The sequence below is a fragment of the Ostrinia furnacalis genome, unplaced genomic scaffold (assembly GCF_004193835.3).
Source record: "Ostrinia furnacalis isolate ACB-3 unplaced genomic scaffold, ASM419383v2 OfSCF5047, whole genome shotgun sequence".
Taxonomy (NCBI): domain Eukaryota; kingdom Metazoa; phylum Arthropoda; class Insecta; order Lepidoptera; family Crambidae; genus Ostrinia; species Ostrinia furnacalis.
Genome location: NW_021135286.1, coordinates 85,341 through 110,977, shown reverse-complemented (window position 1 = coordinate 110,977; position 25,637 = coordinate 85,341). Strand labels below are relative to the sequence as shown.

Genomic DNA, 25,637 nt, shown 5'->3' with positions numbered 1-25,637 from the left:
TACACTGTTTATTCCTAAAAAAAGTTTTCAAGTTGAGTAAAAATTCCGGGTGAGAGTTATGAAAGCGATAGAGACTGGAATGAATTTGGAAATACGAAGTACTCGTGTATGCAATATATGCAGGATAACTAGGTATTGAGTCAGCTGTTAAGTTAAGATATATAAGGTCAACGTTTGAATCTTTAAGTTTTATAGATTTTTGGAAACCTACTCGTACCAATCGGTACAGTACATACAAAACATTTGTTTTATATGTCAATTTACTGGTGCTTATAGGTTGATAGGAATGTTAATCAGGTACAGTGTCTGGTATTGTTTTGTTTTGTTTTTAAAATCTATTTGAAGCTAAGGAGGACTATAATTCATTGCCTGCGAACGTTCCAGGCAGCCTTGGCGGAGCTAAGCGCTCATTATAAGCACCTTGTCCTGCATCAGACATGAGTTGATCCTATAAGCGGCCGCTATTAAACGCAGGGGTGCCATAAAATTATTAGGACAAAAAAAAACATAATTGTCCAAAATTAAATTAGACCGATGTAGGCTAGCAATATGCTAATGTTTTTTACAAAATTACTACATTGACCTCAATCTACACTTTGTAGGTACTTACACCATTTTACTAATTTAGTAATTATTAAAATACTATGTATATTTTTATACTGTTTTTTTTTTAATTTTTATTGGGCTATCAACATGAGATACAGTATTTAACACAATAAAAAAATTAAGCCAAATGTTCATCACTATTTAATGCCATTCAGAAACCACTTAATTGCAGTAACCACTTTACCGCTTTTATATGGTATACGGGGTAGGTATCGCTGCGCTATCAAGTCGTCAGCAGCAGTATATTAACAAAGTTACGCGCACCCTGCTCGTGGCGCTGATATGACATAATTATCCAGGATTCCCCTAAAACAGGAATGGGACAAAGCTTGGTATTCACTAACGTGAGCGTATTTACAAGTCGCCGCACGTCATCATACTGTTTGCGTACCTACACAAAGCGTCAATTTTACTTTTTTCTTTTTTTATAGGCAGTACTATGGGCCTCCCTATGTATAATGTGGGCCTCCCTATGTATAATGTGGTCCTAACCAAAAAGTAAAGAAGTAAAAACTGCCTTGAGCAGTTAACTCCTGTTGGGCGTCATAATCTTGCGACGTGTCGCGGTTTATTTTCCTCTAATGAATTTGAGGCACAATACCCGAGAGTTCGTAACTATTAAATAACTGTAACACTGTCTAAGTTCTCGCAAACATGTTCCAAGAACAAGCTGTGAACTTAATTAGAACCGAATGTGAGCTGAAATAATATTATACCATATGCCGATCTAATAAACTATAAGTTTCGGAACACGAAACTTCAATTCTACTATTCGCTGGATAAACCACTGACTAGCATTATACTATACAGTTCTGAAAAGATTACTTAAGCCCGATTTACACTACAATAAGTACAGTAGCGAGTTAAGAAATCAGTCACTTTTTTAAGTACCTAATGAGTAGTAAGTTGTAAGTAGTGTCCAAAACGTAGGCGAGTGAGTAGTCATAAGTCGCAGTCTACTTTATGGACTGTACTAAACTCGCCCGTCTACATTACTGGCACAAATACCGGCCAGTTAAGTTGGCAGGATGCGAGAGAAGCGAGAGAGGGGGCTACTTCGCACTAGACTCGCCGAAAAATAGTATCGCGATTTATTTAACAACATAATCAACAACTTTTGCCGTTCAAACGACAATATATAGCGACCTAACTCGTCGATGACGTAACAAGTTAACTCGCCACTGTACTTATTGAAGTGTAAATCGGGCTTAAGCCTTTAAAAATATACTTGTTTGTTTGTAAAGGATAAGGTAAGGACCTCTGATATCTACAGCTGGTCGTAATCTTATAAGCTTGAATGGCTTAGCTTCAACGTTCTCGTAATGTCCAAGTTATTATTTGTGTTTTTTTAATACAAAACAAGGCAGCAGGTATTTGACTGTAATCGCAAAGTTTAGGATACAGTCTGTGACAAGTAAATATAGGCTTTCAAATACAGCGCGAATAAAAATATCATTCTGTCTCATCTTTTAGATTGTTAAGCGAAGTGGGGCTTGGTTAATTTATTAGACTGCGTGAGTTATTTTTTAAGACAAAGTCACTTTAAGCTTTCTAATTGTTTTATTACCTATAATATTATCTTTAAAAAATGAACTGTTGGACAGCCCTACAGAGCACGGGCTCATTTCAATTTTAATTCGCTACCAGTGAAGGTCCGGCCACAGTATCATCATCGCACACAGACGTCTACGCCATATTGCGAATTTTCGACAGTATAGCAGGGTAAACACTGTGACACCTTAAGTCGTTGCAATAGATGCTATTTTACAACAAAAATATACAGGGTGAATTAAAAATCATCTTCTCATGATGCCTACATCCCCCAAAATATGAGACATCTCCAATGAGATTTTTGTCTTTATTTTTACTATTTATTTGTTTTAGTGTGCTAGTGTTAAGATTTTAAAACGATTGCACAGATATTTAACATGATTTAATGCTGTTGAAACATTGTTAAACAAATAAAATAAATAAAATAAATTACATCAGAATATACATTTTTTTGCAAAATAACACCTAGGTAATATTCATCAAAATAACATGACATTCCACAGTGTAAAGCTTGATGTGCTGTCGGCTGTACAAGTTTTGTAACTCATGGCATGAGTCACATATTTGGGGAGTATATATTGGCATCATGAGTGAGTAGAGTCTTTATTGTAAAAGGATGCCAACAATTTCAATTTCACCCTGTATAGTCTGATAAAAAAAAAGATAAAAGATCATTTATTCACTGAGACAAGGTAAATCTGATGTATTGTTATTGCTGTACATCCACGAAATACGTTTTAATTCTAACAACAATTATCATTATACAGGGCTAACGTTACCCTGTTTGCACACAAACATTTTAATATGCGAAGAGCGTCTCGGGACGAGTTCGGGTGAGCAAACCTACATCCCTCAAAAACAGTTTTTAAGGGTAGACATTAATTTTGTTGGAGTTTGAATTATGTCGGTACAAATAAAAATATGTTTTATTTCCTTGTAAAATAGTTCAAGGAAGCGTCCAAAGGAAATCTAATTTCATGTGGGTATACATTCTCATGGAATGAGAAAAAGATATCGGCACCTGCCACGATCGTAGTGTTGCAGATTGCCTTTCTCCGCCTTGTTATGTATACTGATGCATATTCATTAATATTCCAAACAGTTGGCCAGTTTCCTGCCTTCCACAACGGTACCCCACCATCGTCAATCACCACAAATCTGAATCTCCCTCTGCAAAACACTCCCACTTCTCCCAAAAGAATTCAAATTTCCGCAGCTATATTTCCAAGAGAAGTTCATAACAATAATAAAGTTGCAACTCGGAGAAAGTTTGGAACGACGATCCGCTAACAACAGAGCGAACTGAATTGCAATATTGCACACACATGTTAACTTCTTAAAATATCTACGTAGTTAAGTAGTTGACGTTCAGAAAGATATAAAATAACAACAATGAAGAAAAGTTTGGTAAGATGCCAGTGCGTAAAATATATTGCATACTTAATTAAAATGTGCCATAATGTGTGCAAAAAATTTTTTTTGACGATTATTAAATAAATCTACATTATTTACTTAATTTTAATAACATTTTTTATGTATTCAGTAGTTTATGAGCCAGTAAAACTATTGGGTGTGTGTGTCAAATCCTCCAATTACCTCTGGTGCTTCTGCGGTGGAGGCTAAATGTCCTAATGTTGATAATTTATTATGAACTAGCTGACCCGGCGAACTTTGTTCCGCCTTAATGGCAATAAATAAGCAGATTTTTTTTTTAATTTCAAACGGGATAAAAAGTATCCTATGTCCTTCTCCTGGCTCTAAACTACCTCCCTGACAATTTTCAGCTAAATCGGTTCAGCCGTTCTTGAGTTATAAGTGGAGTAACTAACACGACTTCCTTTTATATATATGTATAGATTGTATCAAACAAAATTAGCAGTAGATTGCTGACAATAATTAGTGCTAATTACATATTTCAGATCATAATTTTACTTTAAAGGAATTTAGATTCGCAAATGTATTTAAATTGATTTGGACAGTCAAAAGGTTTTCCAACTAAAGGACAATTTTGACCTTTTAATCACTTCCCGACCTTTGATTCCAACGAAGGATTAATGGTTAAGGAGTAATATTATACAGCTAAAATTAATTGGCTGTCGTGCCAGAGTTCCCAAATGAAAGCGTCCAATAAATATACGTTTTTATAGTAAAAGTATTTATCAAAATGTTGCCGTCAAAAACTAAGCTACGAATATTTGAGTTGAGCAATACTGGGCCTTGTACCTGCGCCTATTGTAAAGATGCCTTTTATAAGCTGTCGTTGCAATACATTACAGCCTATGAGACCGGCACAAAAGTTGTATACAATATCTCACAATATACATCCCGATTGTCTGTGCGTCCCTTTGTCGCCAAAATGTTACCTGCACGTCAGTTGAATCACCGGCAGGTGGTGGAAATAGCCACAATGCTCTACTATCCATGCCCGATCGATTTATCGAAAGGACTTTTGCCTACAGCCTCAATGCCTTCTAGTTTTTTAACCGAATAAACAATGTCACATATAACTATTTGCGTTTTTACAAATAAATATACTTAGGTAATAAATGTAGTTTAGTTTGTATACAATTTAAGTTTCCAGCCTATTTACATCTCTAAAATATATCACATTAAGTTACTTTTTGAGTCATCCGAATAGGCAAGAACTCTTTTACTCTGTAATTGCCTTTGTAGCACGCACCGTTGAATACAGCTCGTTTACATTCCGCCATGTTTTCCCGCGCTTTCTCACATTTTCCGAATTTGCCAGCTGAGAAATTAGTGCGGGTTTTCGCCATGTCAACAGCGAAATGAGAGAAATACAAGAATAATTTATCTTTACGTGTGTACCTGTCTAATCAGCTAGGGCTCCGTATTCTCATTAGGAATAATATTTCATTCGTTTTGGGACAGTGCCTTGGAGAGCCTTAATTGACATTGTAATGTATTAAAAAGAATATGTAAAAATAGAATTACAAATTCCGGAATAGATGAAATGCAGTCATTGGAATGACAATATAGCATCAATCCAAACTTTACCTGGGATAGATATAGGTCTAAACAAGCCAGGTTCTAGCTCAAAACATTATTTTAGAAAAAATTATAACTTTAAAAATGTAGTTACTTCCCCCTAGTGGTAGAGACTCTTACAGGCTACGGAAGACCAGCATCGGGGCGTCTTTTGGCACCACGACATGTCATACTGATTGCTAAGAGTGGTGCCTTTTCAGTTTTCACTGAATAAACTATTTATTTCTTTTACTATCTTCAATGGGGTTAGTTACCCCACAGATAATATGATACTAGTGTTCCCCTATGCACCAGTTCCGCTATGCACCACTCATAAAAATAACAAAGATGTGGTAGCCGTGGAGACTTCTTGGCGGGAAAGCGAAACGTCATGTTAGCAGTTTTGTTTTGTTCGACTTTAGACGACTATTAATGTGTAATATTAACCATTAAACCTTCGTGAACGTGCATGAGTGTGGGCAAATGAAACAAAACAGTGCACGGCGATTCTTTGGATTCTCTCAAGTTGTCCAATAAGAAGTGTCAGTAAAAGTACCACAACTTTACTGAGACTCAAAGGGTGGGAAAGGGTATCATCTATCATTCTTCATTATAATCATTAACCCAAGTCCCATCCCACTTGGTCCCATTTTGTAACTCGTCTCATTTAAAACTTGAAAATGGCTGGCACAAATCAAGTCGACCTCGACGTGTATTGCCAACATCAAAAAAGAAGAAGAATTTGGACCTAAGCGGCACTTTTTTGTAGGTATTTTAAAACATTTATAATTTATTTCTTGTTTTTGTTTTTAATTTCTAGTGTATTTGTAAGTGATAGGTGTAATTTCTAATACAAAGTGACGTACCAAAGTAATTAATTTAAAGTTCCTTATTATAGTTCCTATTAGTTAAGTTGAAAGAAGATAAACAAGTTTATAATATACTAGCGGCCGCCCGCGACTTCGTACGCGTGAATCCTGTTTTTCCCGCTAATTCCCGTTCCCGTGGGAATTTCGGGAATTCCTTTCTTAGTGCACCTCTACGGTACCTAAGCTACGTCCCTTCCAAATTTCAAGTGCCTACGTTTAGCCGTTTAGGCTGTGCGTTGATCTGTCAGTCAGTCAGTCAGTTTCTCCTTTTATATATTTAGATTAAGAAAAGTAAAATACTGGTTAAACAAAATGATTCTACGACATGACTTTTTATTTAATAAACACTAACCAAGTGTTTACTACTTCTGGTGAGGATGAGTTCAAATTTGAACTGCTGGAAGGACCAGCAAGCAAACACGTACAAATTGCGTACTGCGGGCAGGACTTACTTGCGATAATCTTCTGGCAGGACGTTTAGAACAAAAGACCAGTCCTTCCAGAAGAGCTTCCAGCAGGACAAAGCACCGGGCGATCTATCATTAAGAGTGGTGCATAGCGGATCTAACCCCTGCAATGTTTGTAAATAGATTCAATAGACGAGCAAAATGTGCACATACTTTGCACCTGCAGAGACCTCTGAAAGTGGGTCAAATTAATCAGGTTAAAAATAAAAATTGCGCAGTTCAGGTTTCACCGACCGAAGAAATGAGAATGTGAGTGACGATGACGACGCAGACCTTACCTGATATGTTGAATAGAAAACTTCGAATCTCAAATTGTTATTACTTGCTTTTTTATTTAAATCTTCATCTTATTATTGATATTGTTCTGTATAAGTTATCTTTTTACCTTCCGACAAGGCTATTTTACAGGGTTCATAATCTTATATATTATATAAAAGAAAGTCGTGTTAGTTACTCCACTTATAACTCAAGAACGGCTGAACCGATTTAGCTGAAAATTGTCAGGGAGGTAGTTTAGAGCCAGGAGAAGGACATAGGATACTTTTTATCCCGTTTTTTATTGCCATTAAGGCGGAACAAAGTTCGCCGGGTCAGCTAGTGTAAAATAAAAATAACAACAGTTTAACTACACACATGGTATCAGTATTGAGTAAAAATGTTTAGTTAGTACTTAATAGATATCTAGTTACTTTTGCAGTAATTAGGTAAATTAATAATACTAAGATTGGAACGATGTCCCTATTGGCGATCATTCAGGATCTTGTATTTTTGTTGGTTAAGAAGATACAGCCACATCCCACCTGGTGATTGTATTCACCTGTCCGTTAGGTCATGATGGGATTGGTGGAAAAATTCCTATCAAAACATCATGATTTAATGTAGAACCGTGTAGGTAAGTTCCAAACTCTACTATTAGGTTTTCTTTACAAATAGGCTAATAGAGAGCAAACATATTTTTTTGTGCTTCAACAACTTGTGAATATTCAAGTCAAGTCTAAAAGTTGGCAGAAGATGGTTATGACACTTTCGTGAAAACATAATAAACCTTTTCATAAAATAGACCAAAGTTGATATCAATCTGTAAGAACATTATCACTTCGATATCGTAGGTAACCCCATAATACCTAACTTCACCACTTACTGTAATGTTATACGAATTTGCATAACATTACCATGCTAATTGCTAATTATCTTTTTCATGAGTCGTAAAGTTTGCCAACACATCTGAGAGCTCCAATTAAACTAAGTTACTTTGTACTTCAACCGCCATGCGCCTCGCCGCGAACTTGTTATCTCGGCTGCACACTCAAAGGCGTCAAACACTATCAAGGCACAACTTGATGCGTCAACATTACGTCAACTCGGCTATAATAATTATTACTATCGGATAAACATGACAGGAATTGACTTTGAGCTGCTGGGAGGGTACCGGAAACTAGTTCAAGAACATTTTTTTTTAGTTAAATGCACGTTAAACTCTACCGGAACACAGACTCCTGTAATATGTACCTCTCGAACTCTTTGTTGCTTCTTTCTACGGATTTTGAACGATACTGAAACGGCTCAGTGGTACTTAGTTGGGGTAGCCTGGGCGCAGACCACCGACTTTTAGTTGGCCGAGAGTGCGCACAGTCCTACACCGATTTGGTTACGGCCTATTTTTAATACCAATTACTTAGAATCGCTCCCAACTATCGGCCGACTATAAAAAGTCTAGGCTTAATATTACAGGCCAATAAAAATATGATTTATTCAACAATAAAAATATGTTTAAATAACTTTCATTTCATCACTGGGAATTGATCCAATATGATAAATATTACTATCGAACATGCCATTGTATTTGACTACCTGTCAGTATGTTTGAACATGTCCAATTGATATCATCGCTCTGGGATGTGTGTGACCCGGGATGATAAAACATAGAAGGAGGTCGTCCTATTATGGTACTTTGCTTAGTAGCTTGGACGTCCTTTTCAGAATTCAAACATAAGGTTTCACCTACTAAATATTGTCGTGGGTCGTCACTTCGTGTGGTCACATGAGTAAAAAAACTCACGTGATGTGGTATTTCCTATGTTAAAGCACTGACTAAGTCCATGCTTTATAATCGTCTCATTATGTCGTCCCACATTATTACGTACACGATGCATGCGAGCTGCACGCATTTCATTATTTCATGCATGTTTTTCCGTACCGCATGAGTGTAACCTGCTTTATAGGAACCACGGACCAGACCAGAACTTATGCTTCTATGCTTTTGTAAGAACATACAAAAATATTACGTAAATAAAGCTACGTTGTGATTTTTCCCTCGATTATTGAATAGTTTGCAGAACCAATCGGAAATTGCTATTGAATTATTCTATTTTTTTCAACGAGTACCTACGAATGTACGATGTAAAATATTATGTGGAATAAAAAGGTAGAGAATCAGGTTCTCTGATCTATTTGATTTTTATAAATGGGACTTGACTTATAATGTATCGTATTAACTCAATACTTTAATGTTAATATTTAGGAACGGACATTATACTAACAAATGTATAAAGTAAAGGGCAGAGTAAGTACTCCCGGGAACAGTAGACGTAAATTAATTTATGGGGGAGCAACAACGGGAAACATGGCTGAAACTTGATTAATGAAGAGCATTTCTTGGAGTTAGGAATAGAATAATTGTGGGCCAAATTAATTGCAAGCCTACCATCTGGTCGTGATGTTAGCACAATACATCCTATCTTTTAAGATAAAAAATAAATCACAGTCTTATCTTACATTTATTTTTTTGTGCTAAAATTCAGTAAACGCATCATACTTAATATTGTGTTAGGAGATTGTACCTACTTCACCGTCGTCTTCCGTAGATTGTTCAGTCAACGATCATACTGAATAAAACAAAACTGTAATAGCTCAGCACAATTTATGCGAACCATTATTAAAATATGGCGAATAGGCAGTCGGTTCTTCAGTCCGGAGACTGTAATTTCTTAAGAAAGTTACTTTGGCTCCTCTGCCCATTTCGAATTTAATTTCATTAAAGCTGTCTTCGTTTTAAATTGTAGATTACGACACTTCAGCTTGTCTCTTTGCATACTCCCAATGCCAGAAGCATTTACAGTCACATTGGGGTCTATTGTTCCTATCATTTTCTTTTTTACAGGAGCGGCGGAAAGACAATAAGTTTTTTCTTGGAACCACAAGATTGCCTGAAAAATATACGAGTGTGCAGCTTTTATTAAAAATTTATGACGTGGCCTTCTGTTGTGGTATACGACAGTAATGGCAGGTACTGAAGCTAAACTTTTTGAATTATTTGATCATGATAACATGGTTGGAATACTCGTCATTTGGGAAAGTAAAGTATTTATTTATTTATTAGGTATACCAACAAAGTCGCATACCTACATAATACAGTTCATACATTTTAACATGGTTTAACACATGATGCGTATATGACCTCAATTACAGGTATACACAGCATTTCTTTTTGCAATGTTAGGGAACTTAAATACACTAGAAAAAACAAAAATCAATTGAATAGAGTTTAAGCACCGAAAGGATATAAAATGTATATCCTTTCGGTGCTTTATATTATAAAGGATTTAGTAATTGTTCATTTTGTTCGGTGCCTAAGTCGTTCAGAATACAGGCTTGAGTTTTGACATAAATTTAAAGTATTGCAATGTTTAATCCGAATTTAAATTTTCGAGTCATTCCCAAGTTGTTCGGTGAAAAAATAAACATAACGCACATAATGTTACATTTCAGCAATACGAGTGTTACTATCATAATTTAATTTATTTCGCTTTCATATCCCTTGACCTAGGCTGAAGAAAGTTAAATGGATTTATTGTCAAAGAAAGGTTTGTTTGCAAATAAGTTTAGTAATGGTTCGCTGGTGAAATCCATTTTCTTTATTTTACGGAAAACAAAGACTTTCTTATAAACCTAAACCAAACAAGGTTGGACCCATGTGAAAATAGATTGCTTTAAAAACAGTTTTAAAGAGTGATAATAAAAAGCTCCAAGTGCAATTAAACTTTTAACTTTTTTCAAAGGAACATTTTGCGCTACGCAGTTATTACGAAAAGGCATAATTACTATAAAACTTAGATAAATCACTCAGTCGTAACATTAGTAATTTAATTTGTGACTCGTTATCTAAACCTGATAAGGTGATTTCCTAATATAGACAATTTGTATGCAGTAAATTCGTAATTTCCTCGACACATTTTACCTTAATCAAATTGATTTGAATCTCTACCATGGAGCATAAAGTTATTAGTGTAAAGGCTTAGTCCACGAATGCGAGCCGTGCCACGAGCAGTGCAATGCGGAGCACTTAGTTACGTATTCCACAATCATAATTGTAGTTCGCAACTCTACCAAACTATTCAGCAGAGTACAGTTGGAGTCAAAAATATACGAGTACAACGTTTTAATTATCAGCTGCTTTAAGAGTAAGGGTGCCAAAATGCTGCTGCATTTTCACGCATAAAGAACTTGTGTCATGTGAGAAGGTGCATTGAAAAACAACTCGATATCGATATAGTAGGTACTGAGTCTTCCAGTGACTTGGCCCATTTTAGCTTGGTCCACGGGCCAAGTCACTGGATTGAATATTTAAATATTTTTTCTTCCAGTAACTGGGCCCACCTTCAATGTGTTTTTATGAATAAACTAGCTTTTGCTCGCGGCTTCACCCGCGTGATATTTAGTGTCACAGATCGGCATAAATTATAGCCTATATGTTAATCTGGGTTACAAACAATAATACTGTAAAGGTTCAACAAAATCCGTTCAGTAGTTTTTGCGTGAAAGAGTAACAAACATCCAGACATCCAAACTTTCGCATTTATAATATTATAAGTAGGATATGATTAAACACCAAATCAACAAAAATCTACTCTAGAATTCTAAACTTGGTCTGTGGAGCTAGCTAAAAGTGGGCCAAGTCACTGGAAGACTCTGGTACCTACTGTCATAAGATCTAGAGCCGTCACTGATAGTATTGAAGTAGGTAATGATATTTTTGAGACTGATTGTACCTACACGACGAACCTGCGGCAGATTCCCGACTGCCGAGTGCAAAATGTGCTCCTGTTAGTTTACTGTCGGAATAATTGCTTCATTAGGAGTGTACTCTGAAATCCTTCTTAACTTAATATGCAGCCGATATTAAAACTCCCCATTAATAAGTAGATATTGAATTACTGTCGGGTCGAACATTTTGCCATCTTGCCTTAATGAAGAAATGAAAACACATTCACCTAATCATTTAACATCATTAAATTAATTATGTTTAGGGTCATTATTATGAAAAAAATTAGTATCTAAGTACTATCAACTTTCATCTTCGAATCGGTAGCCCAAAATCGGAGCTCCAGACCATTCTGGGGTAGGCACGGCATTCCCAGCCCCCACGCTATATTTATACGTGCATGATGGAAGAGTAGTTGCCCGGCAAGCGAAAGGTCATAGGTTCGATTCTCACCTTAGTCAGTTCGATTTTTTCAAGTTATATATAATTTAGGAAAAAAATGAACTTACCCATAGACAGCGGCCGCGCCCGCTATGGCGCCGCCGCACTGCGCCGCAACGTACAGCGCCGCACGCAGCGGGGACACGCGTCGGCGGACGCATAGCGCCACCGACACCCCTGGACTCACGTGTGCTCCTGCAACAAACCACACTTTCAACCCTCTTCTTGTCGTGTCGACAACAAACCTACATAGTCATCATCATCATCATTTCAGCAATAGGACGTCCACTGATGAACATAGGCCTCCCGTAATGATTTCCACCATAGAGATATTATATTGACAGATGCCAACTAATGCGCTGAGTTCGTAATGTCGCATTAGAAATTCACACACACAAAGTAATCAAAATATGTGCTCATTATCCACTGCGGTATCAGTACTTAATGTTCAAATAATCTTGAGTACTATCGGATATCCGAAATAAAAAAAATCCGTAACCGTAACTGACTCAAAAGTTTCGGATAGTTTCGGATGTAGGCAGTTTAAATAATATTTTGTACCTATAGCATTATATGTAAAGGCATAACAGCCTGATTTACCTTTAAAATGCCATCTAGTATCCATTTTTATTCAATAACATTTTTAATAGCATCCCTAGTACTAAGCTACGCAAGCAATGTAAACTGTTTACATTATGACGTTGCTGCTGTCTTCATTGCTCTCACGAGCAATGTGTTCTTTTTGGGTATATTGCTGCGACACCGGCCCCGCCCCCTTGTCACATCTTCCTTTAGTTTCTGTGATATCCACAAAGGCCGGTTGGTAGCGGCCTGCATCCAGCGCCTTCCCGCTACCTTTGAGGTCGTCGGTCCACCTTGTGGGTTGCTACGCTCCCGACGAACACATAACCGTTTTAATCGTGAATAAAACATTTCCTAAATGCCGTTCTCATTTCCCAAGTAAAACGTTTTATCAGCGTTTTGCTGAAGACTGAAGGGTTTACATTACAAGCCTGACTAAGTCCTCCTAATGAATTCTTTCCGACTCAGCCCGATAATCTCTTCCCACTTCGTTTATCAACCGCCTCGCTTCTGGGAATGTTTCATTAAGTACGCTACTTACTTTGACGCTTTACGAAACGTAGAGTTAAGGGATTCAGCTGCTGGTAATCCAGGATATAAAATAATCCCCGATACATTTCGTACTGTACTAAATCCAATTATATTATAGATCATTGACTAAATCACAATTGTGAGAAAAGACGAGGAAGCTCTATGCTCGAACTCGAAATTGTATGACCAACTTCTAGAACGTATTGTACCTATCATATTTTATGTCATCGATTAGACTGACATTTAACCCATTTAGGCCCAGAAACGCATCTGCAACGAAACTGCAACTGCTAGTTACTTTTGAGTTTCATCTAAATTTCTGCCATAGCGTACGTTGAGAGACCACACATGATGCGACCAGTTTAAAACTTTCAGTTTCAGTTTTATTCATCAGAACCATCAGAAAGTTGCAGTATCGTTTTACCGTCTGTTCTGGGCCTTAGGCTCAATTCGATCAAACTTTTATCCGAGAATAACTCCTATGGGTCTAGACAAAGTGCAAATTATAATCTCAAACCAGTCGAAAAGTGGTCTAAAAGGCCCTTTTTTGTATGGAGTTTTGACGGATTCGATTTTCGATTCGATCAAAAAGTGCGTTTTGTCTAGGGGGGCTGGTATAACTGGCACATTGACAGATTCAGTATGGGAAATATTATGTCAAAATGACGTATAAGGGACGATTTATTATGAGATTAATATTTATTTTATTTACTCTTGTTTGGTTCCACTCTTACTGATTTTTTAAATCTTATGTCATTGGCGTAACTAGTCTGGTGGTCTTCACCAAATACATACGCGTAGTACCGTAATATTAATCAGTGAGGAGAATTTATCAAATTTCTTAAAAGCGTATGGTCTACATCTGAATGGCACAAGATCCAAAAACAGCAAAAACATTCCCAAAGGTTGCAATTCACCCAAGCTCTTAACGACGGGGTTGTTTTTTTCCGAAAATCAGGTAGCAAGTATAATAGGTTGCCTCCGATTAGAATTACAATCGGCCGAGGAAAGGTGGGTGTACGAGCTATCGTACATTATTACTTGCNTATAAGCTTAAGAAGTTGGAGCGCTAACCTTACGGTGAGAGCAACATTTTCACGCCGCACGGCTGTTTTTGGCTCTCTGAGAGTTTGAAGCTTCGTACTGCTCTCATTTTTGGCGCCACAATGTTGGTACTTGGTTTTTTAGATAGCTTAAATAATAGAGTTTTTATAGTAATAAAGAATTTTTATAAATAATATTCCATTTGCTTATTATTTGAGCTAGAAAAAAAACTTACGAACTTACGTACTATCACGAACTAGTAGCCGTTTACCTTAGAGAATGCAATCCCGAGCATGTTTTTCAATCCCGGGATCACGGGATTTTTGATGGATAATCCCGGGATCCCGGGACTATCCTGGGATCAGCCTTATGTGGGAATTGAGTTATAATAAAAAAAACTTAAGTATAATTTAGAGAAATGAGATGTTTTTAATATCGTTAGTTGCAATAATACTAAAATAAAATAAAAAATACACAAATCAAAAGCACTATTTAGAATTTTGGAAATACAATCTTAGAAGCATCCAATGTTTTACTTCCTAGCCTGCTTCGTAATTTATTTCCAACAAAAGCAGCAGCTGAAAACGCTCGCTCGGGTTCTACACTCGTTGGAGGTATAGATGATAGATACTTATATGCTAATTCTAAGTGATATCCACGAACTCCTCCATTTGCAAACAGGCTCATTTCACGTCTGATACTATTTGTCAAGCACTATTCTCGTCTTTCGCATCTAAAAAAATACTCCACACTGATGAGAATGGCAGAATAATAAATGAAAAAAAAAAAAAAGTTGCCTGGCGTATTTATACTTTTGTACAGTATTAGTATATTGAATCTCCGAAGGGGAATTACCCCGCAACAATATTTTTATATGAGGTGATCGGGTGATTCCCCTGTTAGCCCGTCGGGGAGTTAACATAAGAGAAGGGGAATTACCTTATTGAAGTATTCCGAGTGGGAAAGTCGCTTCTAAGGTCTGCGAAAAAGATATTATTAGGGCCGTACCTGTATAGTCCGTATCCGTATCGTACCTTAAGTTTGTTTTTAATCGTTATATAATTTTATGCTAAGGTATAATCTAGGCAAGGTCAAAGTCAAGGCGCAACGGATCGTAGAATGCAAAATAGACCTGTTTATATCAATCCCGAAAATACCGGGATTAGCCAAGTACAGTCCCGGGATTTTCGGGATCAGAAAAGGGTCGGGATCCCGGGAATTGGGATCCCGGGATTGTATTCTCTAGTGACGACGCAGACCTTACCTGATATGTTGAATAGAAAACTTCGAATCTCAAATTGTTATTACTTGCTTTTTTATTTAAATCTTCATCTTATTATTGATATTGTTCTGTATAAGTTATCTTTTTACCTTCCGACAAGGCTATTTTACAGGGTTCATAATCTTATCCCNATGAAACAAAACAGTGCACGGCGATTCTTTGGATTCTCTCAAGTTGTCCAATAAGAAGTGTCAGTAAAAGTACCACAACTTTACTGAGACTCAAAGGGTGGGAAAGGGTATCATCTATCATTGTTCATTATAATCATTAACCCAAGTCCCATCCCACTTGGTCCCATTCTGTAACTCGTCTCATTTAAAACTTGAAAATGGCTGGCACAAATCAAGTCGACCTCGACGTGTATTGCCAACATCAAAAAAGAAGAAGAATTTGGACCTAAGCGGCACTTTTTTGTAGGTATTTTAATGATAGATCGNTATTCAATGAAAATATTGTCCGAACCCTTAGTATTTCTCTTCGACAAATACATTAACACATCGTGAACCACTTTTCTTTCACGACTATAAAAATATTTTAGCAATTTAATTCACAAAATCAATTGCACACATTTAAAATAAAGTTTGTTTACACTTTGACAACAATATACTGACATGCAAGGTGACATGTCAATGAAGTTTTCAGTTACTGTTGCCATTAAAAGAAATTAGTACCATTAGTTTTCCGCAACATGGCGAGGGTTTTTATGTTCCTGGTCAGGCTATAACTTGCTGCAAATATCTAATGAATTCAAACAAATTATTTTAAAAAATAGCTTCGATACATATTATACATTTTTCAAACCACTTTTTTAATTTCGGTCTATAACAAAAGTAATCAAGAAAAAATATGGTGGCGCTGGTTAGCTAGGATATGTTATTCCTTCTAAGTTCAATGAGCACTATTAGTCCAGTAGAATTAGATTTTAAATCGGAAATAATTCCTACAAAAGATTTTATTGCTTTATTGGCTTCATTGGTTGCCCATTAAGACTCTCCTAGGTTTTCGACTTCGACGGAGTTGTGCTTAAGTGGTGGGGGCCCCCGAAAGGGGCGCTTTTTAGGTTTTCCGGTTATACCGCGTAAAGGACTTANTAATAAATCAGTGTATGAGCAGCACTCAAACGGGTCGGTTTTATTTAGCACTCTTAGGAGTAACCCATCCCTCATCAGCAAGCATAGCATAGCAACTATTACAGTGGGGCTCTACCGCTACGCGTTTTCTGAATTCAACATTTTCTACCAATAACATAAGTTCTATTATAAACTCTACACGTATTTATGGCACATTGCAATTTTTTTTTATATAAAAAAAACAAATGTTTAGTATTTTTATAAAAAAAAAACTCATAAAACTCATTTATTTAAATGCAAGTAGGTAGACTTATAAAAAGCACTTTTACACGTCCCAGTATTAACCCTACCACTGTTTCAGGACAATAAATGGGCCAGTGCTGAGAAGAAGCAGCGCAAGAAACTCAGTTATATTGTCAGCCTCTTCTTCAAGGGTTTACAGACTTTAAAATATAACATAGTTATGNTAGTTATACATATTTATGCGAGCTAGGCAGTTTTAAGCATCCCAAGCATTTTTATCTTTTTTAATAATCATCGACTTTATAGTAGCCTTTTTTCATTAAGGTACTTTTAATATGTGCTTTGAATTTATGCATGGGCAGTTCTCAGTTTGTGGTAATTTCAGAATCACAGTCAGAAAAGTAAATTATGCCTGAAAATACAAAATTTATTAAACAGTACCTAATTAAGTAAACTTTATGATGTAGATAAACCAGTAATAAGCTTCAAAATGAAACTCAATCCTGCAAAACAAACAATAATGTTGCCTTTATTAAAAACTATAAACGCTACATAACACTTAATTACGCCCGTAATTGGTTCACGTTCGTAATATTAAGCTGAATGAAAAAAGAACCTTGTTGCAAATAAGTATATTAATTATACGAGCAAGTAGGTACCTTGCTTAAATAAAACTTCAAACTTTCTGACTGCTCATTTTAAACACTTTCTTAACCATAACGGTTCCTTACTCGTACTTAATTTATTTTTCAAAATTGTTTTATTCTTAACTAGCTTTCCGCCCGCGGCTTCGCGCGCTTTGACTACATTATCTACATATTTTACGGAACCCTATTTTTTTTTCAAAATAAAATTTAGCCTATGTTACTCGTAGATAATGTACCTTTCGAATGGTGAAAGAATTTTTAAAAACGGTCCAGTAGTCTTTGAGCCTATTCATTACAACCAAACAAACAAACAAAGTTTTCCTCTTTATAATATTAGTGATGATAGCTCTGAAAAAAGCTACATAACAGCATTTAGCAGTACAACTCCCAAATGTTGACCTTTAAACAACTTAAAATAAAATTCCAGGTTTCCGATATCTGATTGTTAATGCATGTCGGCTAAAGGGGTTAAAAATAAGAACCGTCATTCATTGTCCCAACTAAAATAAAGCAAATTCTCTGGCGACCTAGTAACCTAGTGTTGACATTCCGAACCTAGGCAGACGACTAAATTATTAATACGACCCTCAAATGCCATCCGTTGTTAATAGTATCCACTTAAGTCAGTGTTTATGTAAAGAATACCTTATGTCATAGAATTACAGTAGTTTATTGCTCTATGGTGAACCCTTATCGGATTCACATCAGAAAAAGCAACGCCCGTAAGTAAGTAGGTAACATGAAATCCCAGAAAACCGATGACACGACCTCTTACATTTTAGAGTGGGTTCAATAAGTCAATAACGATAAGCTGCATTCTTATTTGATGATAATGTATTTTTTACTTTACACTTTGATAAGTTCTTGTTAGTATTTATATATAATAAAGTCTTATTGATTGAGACTTTGACTTTGACGAGAATCACTTACAAACTAGGTAGTAACTTACCGAAAGTAACGAAGACTTTTTGTTGTTGTACATTTCAGTTCTTTTCCTCCTCTTTCTCGAAGATATCGTTTTCTTAATAAAAGGCGAGTTATCATTTGTCAGTTTCGAGGGCTCGTTGTCTGAAACGACTCTCAAACTCGATTCAAATTCAAGTTAGATTCAAACTTGTGATTGGTTAAATTTAAAGCTAGCCAAGATCTGGTTTCTCCTGGGTTTGAATCGGATTTAGAACATAATATTAGAATATTAAAAGTAACTACTCTACATTGTCAGGATTTTCCCATCCTAGAAAATCTTTGCAATTTCACATACCAATCACCCCCAAGGGAGGTGACAAACCNTTAAAGAATCTATCAAAGGTGGAAAACTATACCTCATCATTTTAAAATAAGTTTTTAAGTTTTAAATTAAATTAATAGAATTACTGTGATTAATACTGTAGAAGTGACATTTAATTTATTACATACTTTTTGTCAATAATTTCAGCAGACATCACAGAACGTCCACAGCTGAACATAGCCCTCCCCCAATGTCCCAATTTTGGTCAATAATAAACTGAAAAGTTAAAGCGGAATTAACTGAGGGACGCTCGAACCTGATTCTCAAACAGCCCGCGAGCACAGAATTGCAGTAATTTACAAAATAACACGACTACAACTGGAGTGCTTAATTAGTTTGTTTACCCACGTTTAATTACTGTCCTGGGGTAAAGTGGTACATCAGTCATATTGTATATACAGCTGTAGAACTCAGGTTAAGTACAAAATAGCTCTAAGCAATGAATAAACGAAAGAAACTTCGATTTTTATAGGGGTCTTTTTAGATTCAACGAGTCGAGACAGGGACGAATGCCCTTAATTTAAAGAAAGCCCGTTTTAATAAAAGTATGTTCTCGTATTCAATTAATAAAAGAACGTAATAACACGCTATTTAACTCAAGGAAGATCTAATCATCTCGTATACGCTGAATGTCTCAACTAATGAGGTTATGTCCGTAATATCCATTCGGTAGAAGAGGAACAAATTACTAATTTAATTACACAACTCTATGTATAAGGATGTTTACTCTGATACTTATGGAGGGATTCCTTTTCGTCTTAATATTTTTCTTCTTTCGAGAATCACCTGAAAAAACAGCGCTGTAGATGATATGTTATTTCTTATTCCAAAAAATACAACTCCTACCTAAGTATTTGACTTGATTATTATTTGAGCTGAAAACACATTGTTTTTCTAACATAATACGAGTACTAATTTGTATGTCCAAAACTTTTGCCAGAACCATTATTCAGCTTATGGTTGATTGGCAGTTGCTAAGATAGTTGTGACTCTATCGGTCGTGTGAGGTTCTGCGGTTTTGCGCAGCATATTAAAGTGTTACATAACTGTAATAGGTAAGTGGTTGCCCCTGGGATCCTGGTAAAAATCTTATGTCATAACGTTGTGAAAAATGTACAAATAAAGGCGATTTTTTCGAAAGTGGGAGAGTTTTATCGTTATAAAATTTTATTTTGTTATTTAATAAACTAACATGTAACTTAAAAAATAAATTTTCACCTTTAAAGAAGATTAAAAACAAAGGTACTAGGAATAAGTATCAAAATATTGTGCCCACTGAATTGAACATTAGTTATACGTATTATATTATCTGTGGTTATACTAATAACGAACGAGCGAGCTATATTAACATTGAGATTAACATGCATCGATTAAAACTGGACCCACATTAGTCAGCCACGAGCGGGGTTGCAAGCTGTTAGAGAAAATTAGGGCGAATGGAATGTGCGGGAATTTTACAATGTAATTTCTAGCGGAGCTAATACAGCTTAGCTTAGTAAGCTTTTACAAAGCTTTACTACTCATACCTACTTAATTACTGTACTAACATTATATATCTATCCACTTCAATAAAATTGAACAAAAATTAATACCTACCGGGCTTTTATTTTTAGCTCTCTGCGCTTCGAACAAGCATTTGACAATGTAGGTGTTAGGTCAGTAATGAACTGACTTCTTGTCGAACAAACTCAGTCCAAAATAACCGCTTGAACCACTCTACCAAAGCAAACAAGTTACCAATACGAGCTGCATGCCGTGGGAAAAAAATGAAATAAACATTATTTATCTCATATTTGTCATCCTATCTTTACTTTGAAAGGCCAGAATATGGAATTTATTCATTTATTTTAAGGTAAGTGAGTTTTACGATGAAATCAATTTTACGTGAACTGACTCTACATTTAAAAGTAAAATTAATCACAAAGGTAAGTGTGCCGGTATGCACAATACTCAATCTCTGCATACGTTATCTTAATCACGTTCACACAGTGTCAGCAGATCTTTCACGTAACGATAAGATGCTAGATACTGTGACGTTACTTATCTCTCATTTTCTTTAGTATATATACTCCATAATTGTAATTAATAAATTAGACAAATACCAACTTCTGTCTCATTTATAAACTCCCTTATCGTCGGCACAAATTGGTGACCCCGACTGAGCAGAGCAAATTTCGCGTCCGTGTCATCAACATCAATCACCGTCAACATGTCATCTCCGTGCAAATCGTGCAACACAACACCACAAGAAGTCGCTGCCGGTACCGCTGTCACATCCCGTATTCCCGAATTCTGGAAGGACCAACCTCGTCTATGGTTCGCGCAGCTGGAATCAGTTTTGGCACCTCAAAAGCAAGGCGATGAATTCAAATTCAACATGGTCGTCGCTAAACTTTGTAAAGAAGAGCTCATCATGGTAAGCGACATAATATCATCCCCTCCAACAACTGGCAAATTTTCAGTTATTAAAGAACGGTTAATTAGTTGTTTTGAAGAATCGGAACAACAGCGTTTACATAAACTATTAACCGATTTGGATCTGGGAGATTCGAAACCTTCACACCTCCTGCGCCGGATGCGGGAGTTAGGACGCGAGATAATCGACGATAAAACCATTCAAGTTTTGTGGCTCAGGTTATTGCCATTGAATGTGACTTCTGTTCTGACCGTATCCGACACTTCAGATTTAGACAAAATGAGCCAAATCGCTGATAAAATATTAGAGAATGCAAAAATAAATGAAGTCTCAGCAGTCGACGATAACAGCAGCAAAATTCAAGACCAAACAATGGAAAATGTGCTTACACAGCTACAACAACTGCAATTGGAATTATGTGCCATGAAGAATGACCGTGAAAATTTGCGACGCAGCAATTACAGGCGTTTTTATTCGTCGAACCAAAGGCCAAGGTCGCCTAGTCAAGTAAGAAGATTTTGTTATTATCATCATAAATATAGAAGATATGCACACAGATGAAGTATCTTTTCCGTGTACTTCAATTTGCTGACCATCATAAATATAGCAAACTCAACAGACTTAATGATTTAATTGATACTTCCTCTTATTGGTCACGTAAATCTCCTCCTTGTGTGATTATTAGTTTTCGTAAATTTATATCAATCCAAGCCCCAGTCTACAGAACCTCCTTTCTTCCGATCATCATCAACAGCCCTTTACAGTCCACTGCTGGACTATGAGCCTCCTCCACTATGGTGGAGGGATTTGCCATAATCTCCACGCTTGGCAGGCGGGTTGGAGATCGCAGTTTAAAAGATTGATGTTTTTCAGAGAGCGCTGCTGCCCATTCTCTGTTTGTTGTGTAGTCCCTAAGTCGCCTCTTACGACACCCGCGGGAAGAGTAGGGGTTGGTGACAAATGTATTCTACTCTGCCGTCACCACACGGCGATTCTTCCGATATTTTCTGTTGAATCCCTTATTCTTACTCCGACAATTCATTTCAACCTAGACATACATAAGGATGAATACAATGCTAACANTCTATTCATTATTATTGGTTTAGGTTAGGTTAGAACTGTGGCCTTACGTTTCATTCGCGAAGAACGTACTTCTGTACGTAGTATTTATTTTTATTCTATGGTATGAGTGAAAATATTATGGTAATGTTTAGGGATAAAAGTGTTATGATAAAAAACAGTAGGAGTTTAAATATATTTACATAAATGATATTATTAATTAAAATTTTCGGAAATATGAGTGTTATGAACATCGCCGGTAGCACTACAAATAGTATGAATGAAAACTTTAGGAAGAAAAATTTTAGGAAGAGTGATCATTCGGATTTAAAATCGTTAGGAAGAACAATTTCGGGTAAATAACTTTAGGTGAGCCAATATGGACCCCTTATTTTCACCTGACTCGAATGCGGTATTGAATTTGACCCACTTCTTCAGAGTTCGATTGAGTTGTAATTTTGATACTTTGCCATCTTTGGTAAAGTCAAAAAGTTATAGCGCAAATCAATATTAATTAAGGTGACAAGAAGAATCGCATGCAGAAACGTAAGAAAATCAATTGTGTCAAAGCGCACGCGAACACAAAAGTGAAAGTTAACGCTCTATATGGTTTATTCTTTCTAAATGATTCATATAAAAAACTGCTTTAATATTTTAAAACCCTATGATGGGGATTTTAAAATATTTAAAATGTCGCATCAATAAATTTCGCATCGGTCATACGGTCACCCTAAGTGGGCCGAAAATTAGTTCAATTGTAGCGCGAGGCGACATCGCGCGAACACCTCTTGTCATTTTTATTATCGGATAATTTAAACTGTCATTGTGACATTGCCGCCATTGTGGCATCGGGAAGGAAAGGGTGAACGCACGTGCTCCCTCGATTATTTTAATGCGCTTAATGTACCGTGGTTTTTTCATTATATCTATGACGAAGAGATGAGCTTTAAATACATATTTGGGGCTGCAGAATTTAGTTATAGTTACATTATTTTATTTAAACACTTGTTAGATCAGATGGCTGATAAAGATCCTAGGTGGCCAACGTTCGATTGTACCCTTGGATTGCAGGTGGCTTTAAGCGCATGTAACACAATCCATCAGTTAAATGCGTATAAAGATAAAGAAGTATATATGTAATTTAAAGATCAAGTCTTGTTACAATCCTACTAATATTACGAGTATAAATACGCAAGTTTGGATGTCTGAATGTCTGGATGGATGTCATGTTTGTTACCCTTTCATGCAAAAACTACTGAACAGATTTTGATGAAACTTTACAGTATTATTCTTTATAACCCAGAATAACATAGGTATAGGCTATAATTTATGACGATCTATGACAAACTAAATTTCATGCGGGTGAAGCCGCGGGCAAAAGCTAGTATCGTAATAAAACAATGTGCTGATTGTAAAAACCTCCTAAAATGTAAACGGCTACAACTTGTTACTTTATTTTAAATTCTCACATTAAACCGACTGACAGATTTAATATTGCACCATGCGTGAACCGCAAAAGGTGCTTGAAAGTTTGAAACGTGGAAAAAAACGCGGCCTCCGCCGCAGCCGGCGACCCTCGTTAAAAAGGAACGTAATTGTGAACATCTGCCCGCGCGTAACTCGTAACTCATCCGCGGCTGCTATCAACTGGAAATATATTACCATACTTAGATATTACGCAGCTCTGGGGTTAATTGGGATACACTCTAATCCACGCGTGACTCTACCACCCGATTACATACCCGTTTCACTTGGCTGTAAGCAAGGATATTAGGCCTTTGCCTTTTCACCAAAAAATCACCTTTCTTCTGTTTCCTAACCTTACGGAAGTAAAATCATAGGCAAGTTTTAAGTACCTACTTTTATGTACAATGTACATACATACGAGTACTTTTTTTAAGTAATTTACCTAATATTATGAACTAAAAGCCCATTAAAATGCTGATGTCTGATGAATAATTAAAAAGTTATATTTAACTTTACATCTTGCACGCCGAAATTCGATAAAAGTTGAACGCAAAATGATATTAAACATAAATAATTTTAATATGCCCATACACCTGTCTTTTTATTATTCTTAAGAAAACTTTTTAGTGTTCCTTATTTTATTATCCTTTAAAAATACTACGGTATTCATTTAAGCCTGCCTACATACTAAAGGTACATAAATAGGCATGACGTCGGTCGTAAGACTTTATCGCTCATCTATTCCAATTCGTTTCCCACGGGTAGAGCTTTTTGTTTACGTGCCCTATTGTATATGTACCGTGTAAAGAGCACTGACAGCCAGCAGCTTGCCGCTTTTTTTCTTATGGTGGGTGGGTGTACCTAGAAATGATACTTTTTTCGTCTTGTTGCCATTCCTTTGCAGCCTCTGGATCACCTTCTTTTATTGTATTCGTAGTAGGTGAGTATTGTAAGGAATGGATAATATTGGCGTATCTAGTTGGTTCTTTTTCAGGGGGTTTTAAATCTTCTACTCGTAGCAGCCCAAGGAAACTTTTAGCTAAGTTTATTTACTTATTTGGTAGGGACTACAAAATGGTAGAGTCTGTGTTTTATTACCTAGAATATTATGTTTATCTGTGGTAGTACTTACCAGAAATATTGGCAAAGCACAATGTCAAAGTTGCGATGGCACAGCCCGAAGCTAGAGCGGTGGCCAAAGACACAGCTGAGGCAGAGGCGCCGACGCCGGCGCCGCCAGCCGCGCCGCACACTATGAACACGTACAGGAACGAAGCCGCGCACTCCGCCACCACTGCCTTCCACAAAGACAAGGTCCTCACTTCCATCCTAGCCGGCACCCGTCCTGGCAACGCCGCGTCATTCGTGTTCGCATTACTACGTAAACACTCCAACTTTTCAAACAACGTAACGATATGCTGTTCCAAATGGTCATCTGGTATCGAAAAGGTTTGCTCACCCATTGTGAAAAAGAAATAACACTAATTTTTAAAAAAATCCCGGCAGCATCACGAAATAAGTTAAAAAACAAAAGTCATTTCCGGAATGGAATTCGCGCGCGAAAGTAGAGACCGCGTTCGAAAACGACCTCCAACGAGCCACCCACGCGACCGGACGACGCGATCGCTGTGAGCCGGAGTGAATGAACAGGGATTGAATGGGCGTCGAGCGGGGGCGCCGCACACATCCCGACTATCCCGGCCCGACTCCCGACACTTGTTACACCCCGCCCCCGGACCTGCACTTCGCGAGGGTGTAATCAATTCACCAGCTCGCCGAGCATCACAATAGCACTTAATTAGATAAACATTATCGCGTTGCATTTTTGTGTTGTTAAAAAACTGGCTCATTGCCGAAATAATACTTATTTGCATCTGGTTACATTTAAATGAAATTATCTGCGCCTGTGCCATATGGTATTCTCAATTACTGTTCAAGCATTTACTGCCGAAATCGTTAAAAATAGAATGGCATTTGAGTTATCTGCAAACCAACGTAAAAGCAAGCTCCGGCGAATAATCTCAGTTTCAGCAACTCTCATCCCT

The 25,637-nt window shown here is 36.8% G+C and overlaps 1 protein-coding gene across 2 annotated transcripts in view; it reads right to left on the bottom strand.

Annotated features, from left to right (window-relative positions):
- bib (MIP channel family protein big brain) overlaps positions 1-25,287 on the bottom strand; it is a 93,428-nt gene extending 68,141 nt beyond the window's left edge. For both annotated transcript variants that reach the window (XM_028315157.1, XM_028315158.1), the window contains exons 1-2: positions 24,725-25,287; positions 12,032-12,158 (exon numbers count right to left, since the gene is read on the bottom strand). In XM_028315157.1, the coding sequence (XP_028170958.1) occupies positions 12,032-12,158; positions 24,725-25,055 (458 nt within the window). In that variant the 5' untranslated portion in view covers positions 25,056-25,287. The remainder of the gene's footprint in view (positions 1-12,031; positions 12,159-24,724) is intronic.
- Positions 25,288-25,637: the final 350 nt, after the last annotated feature.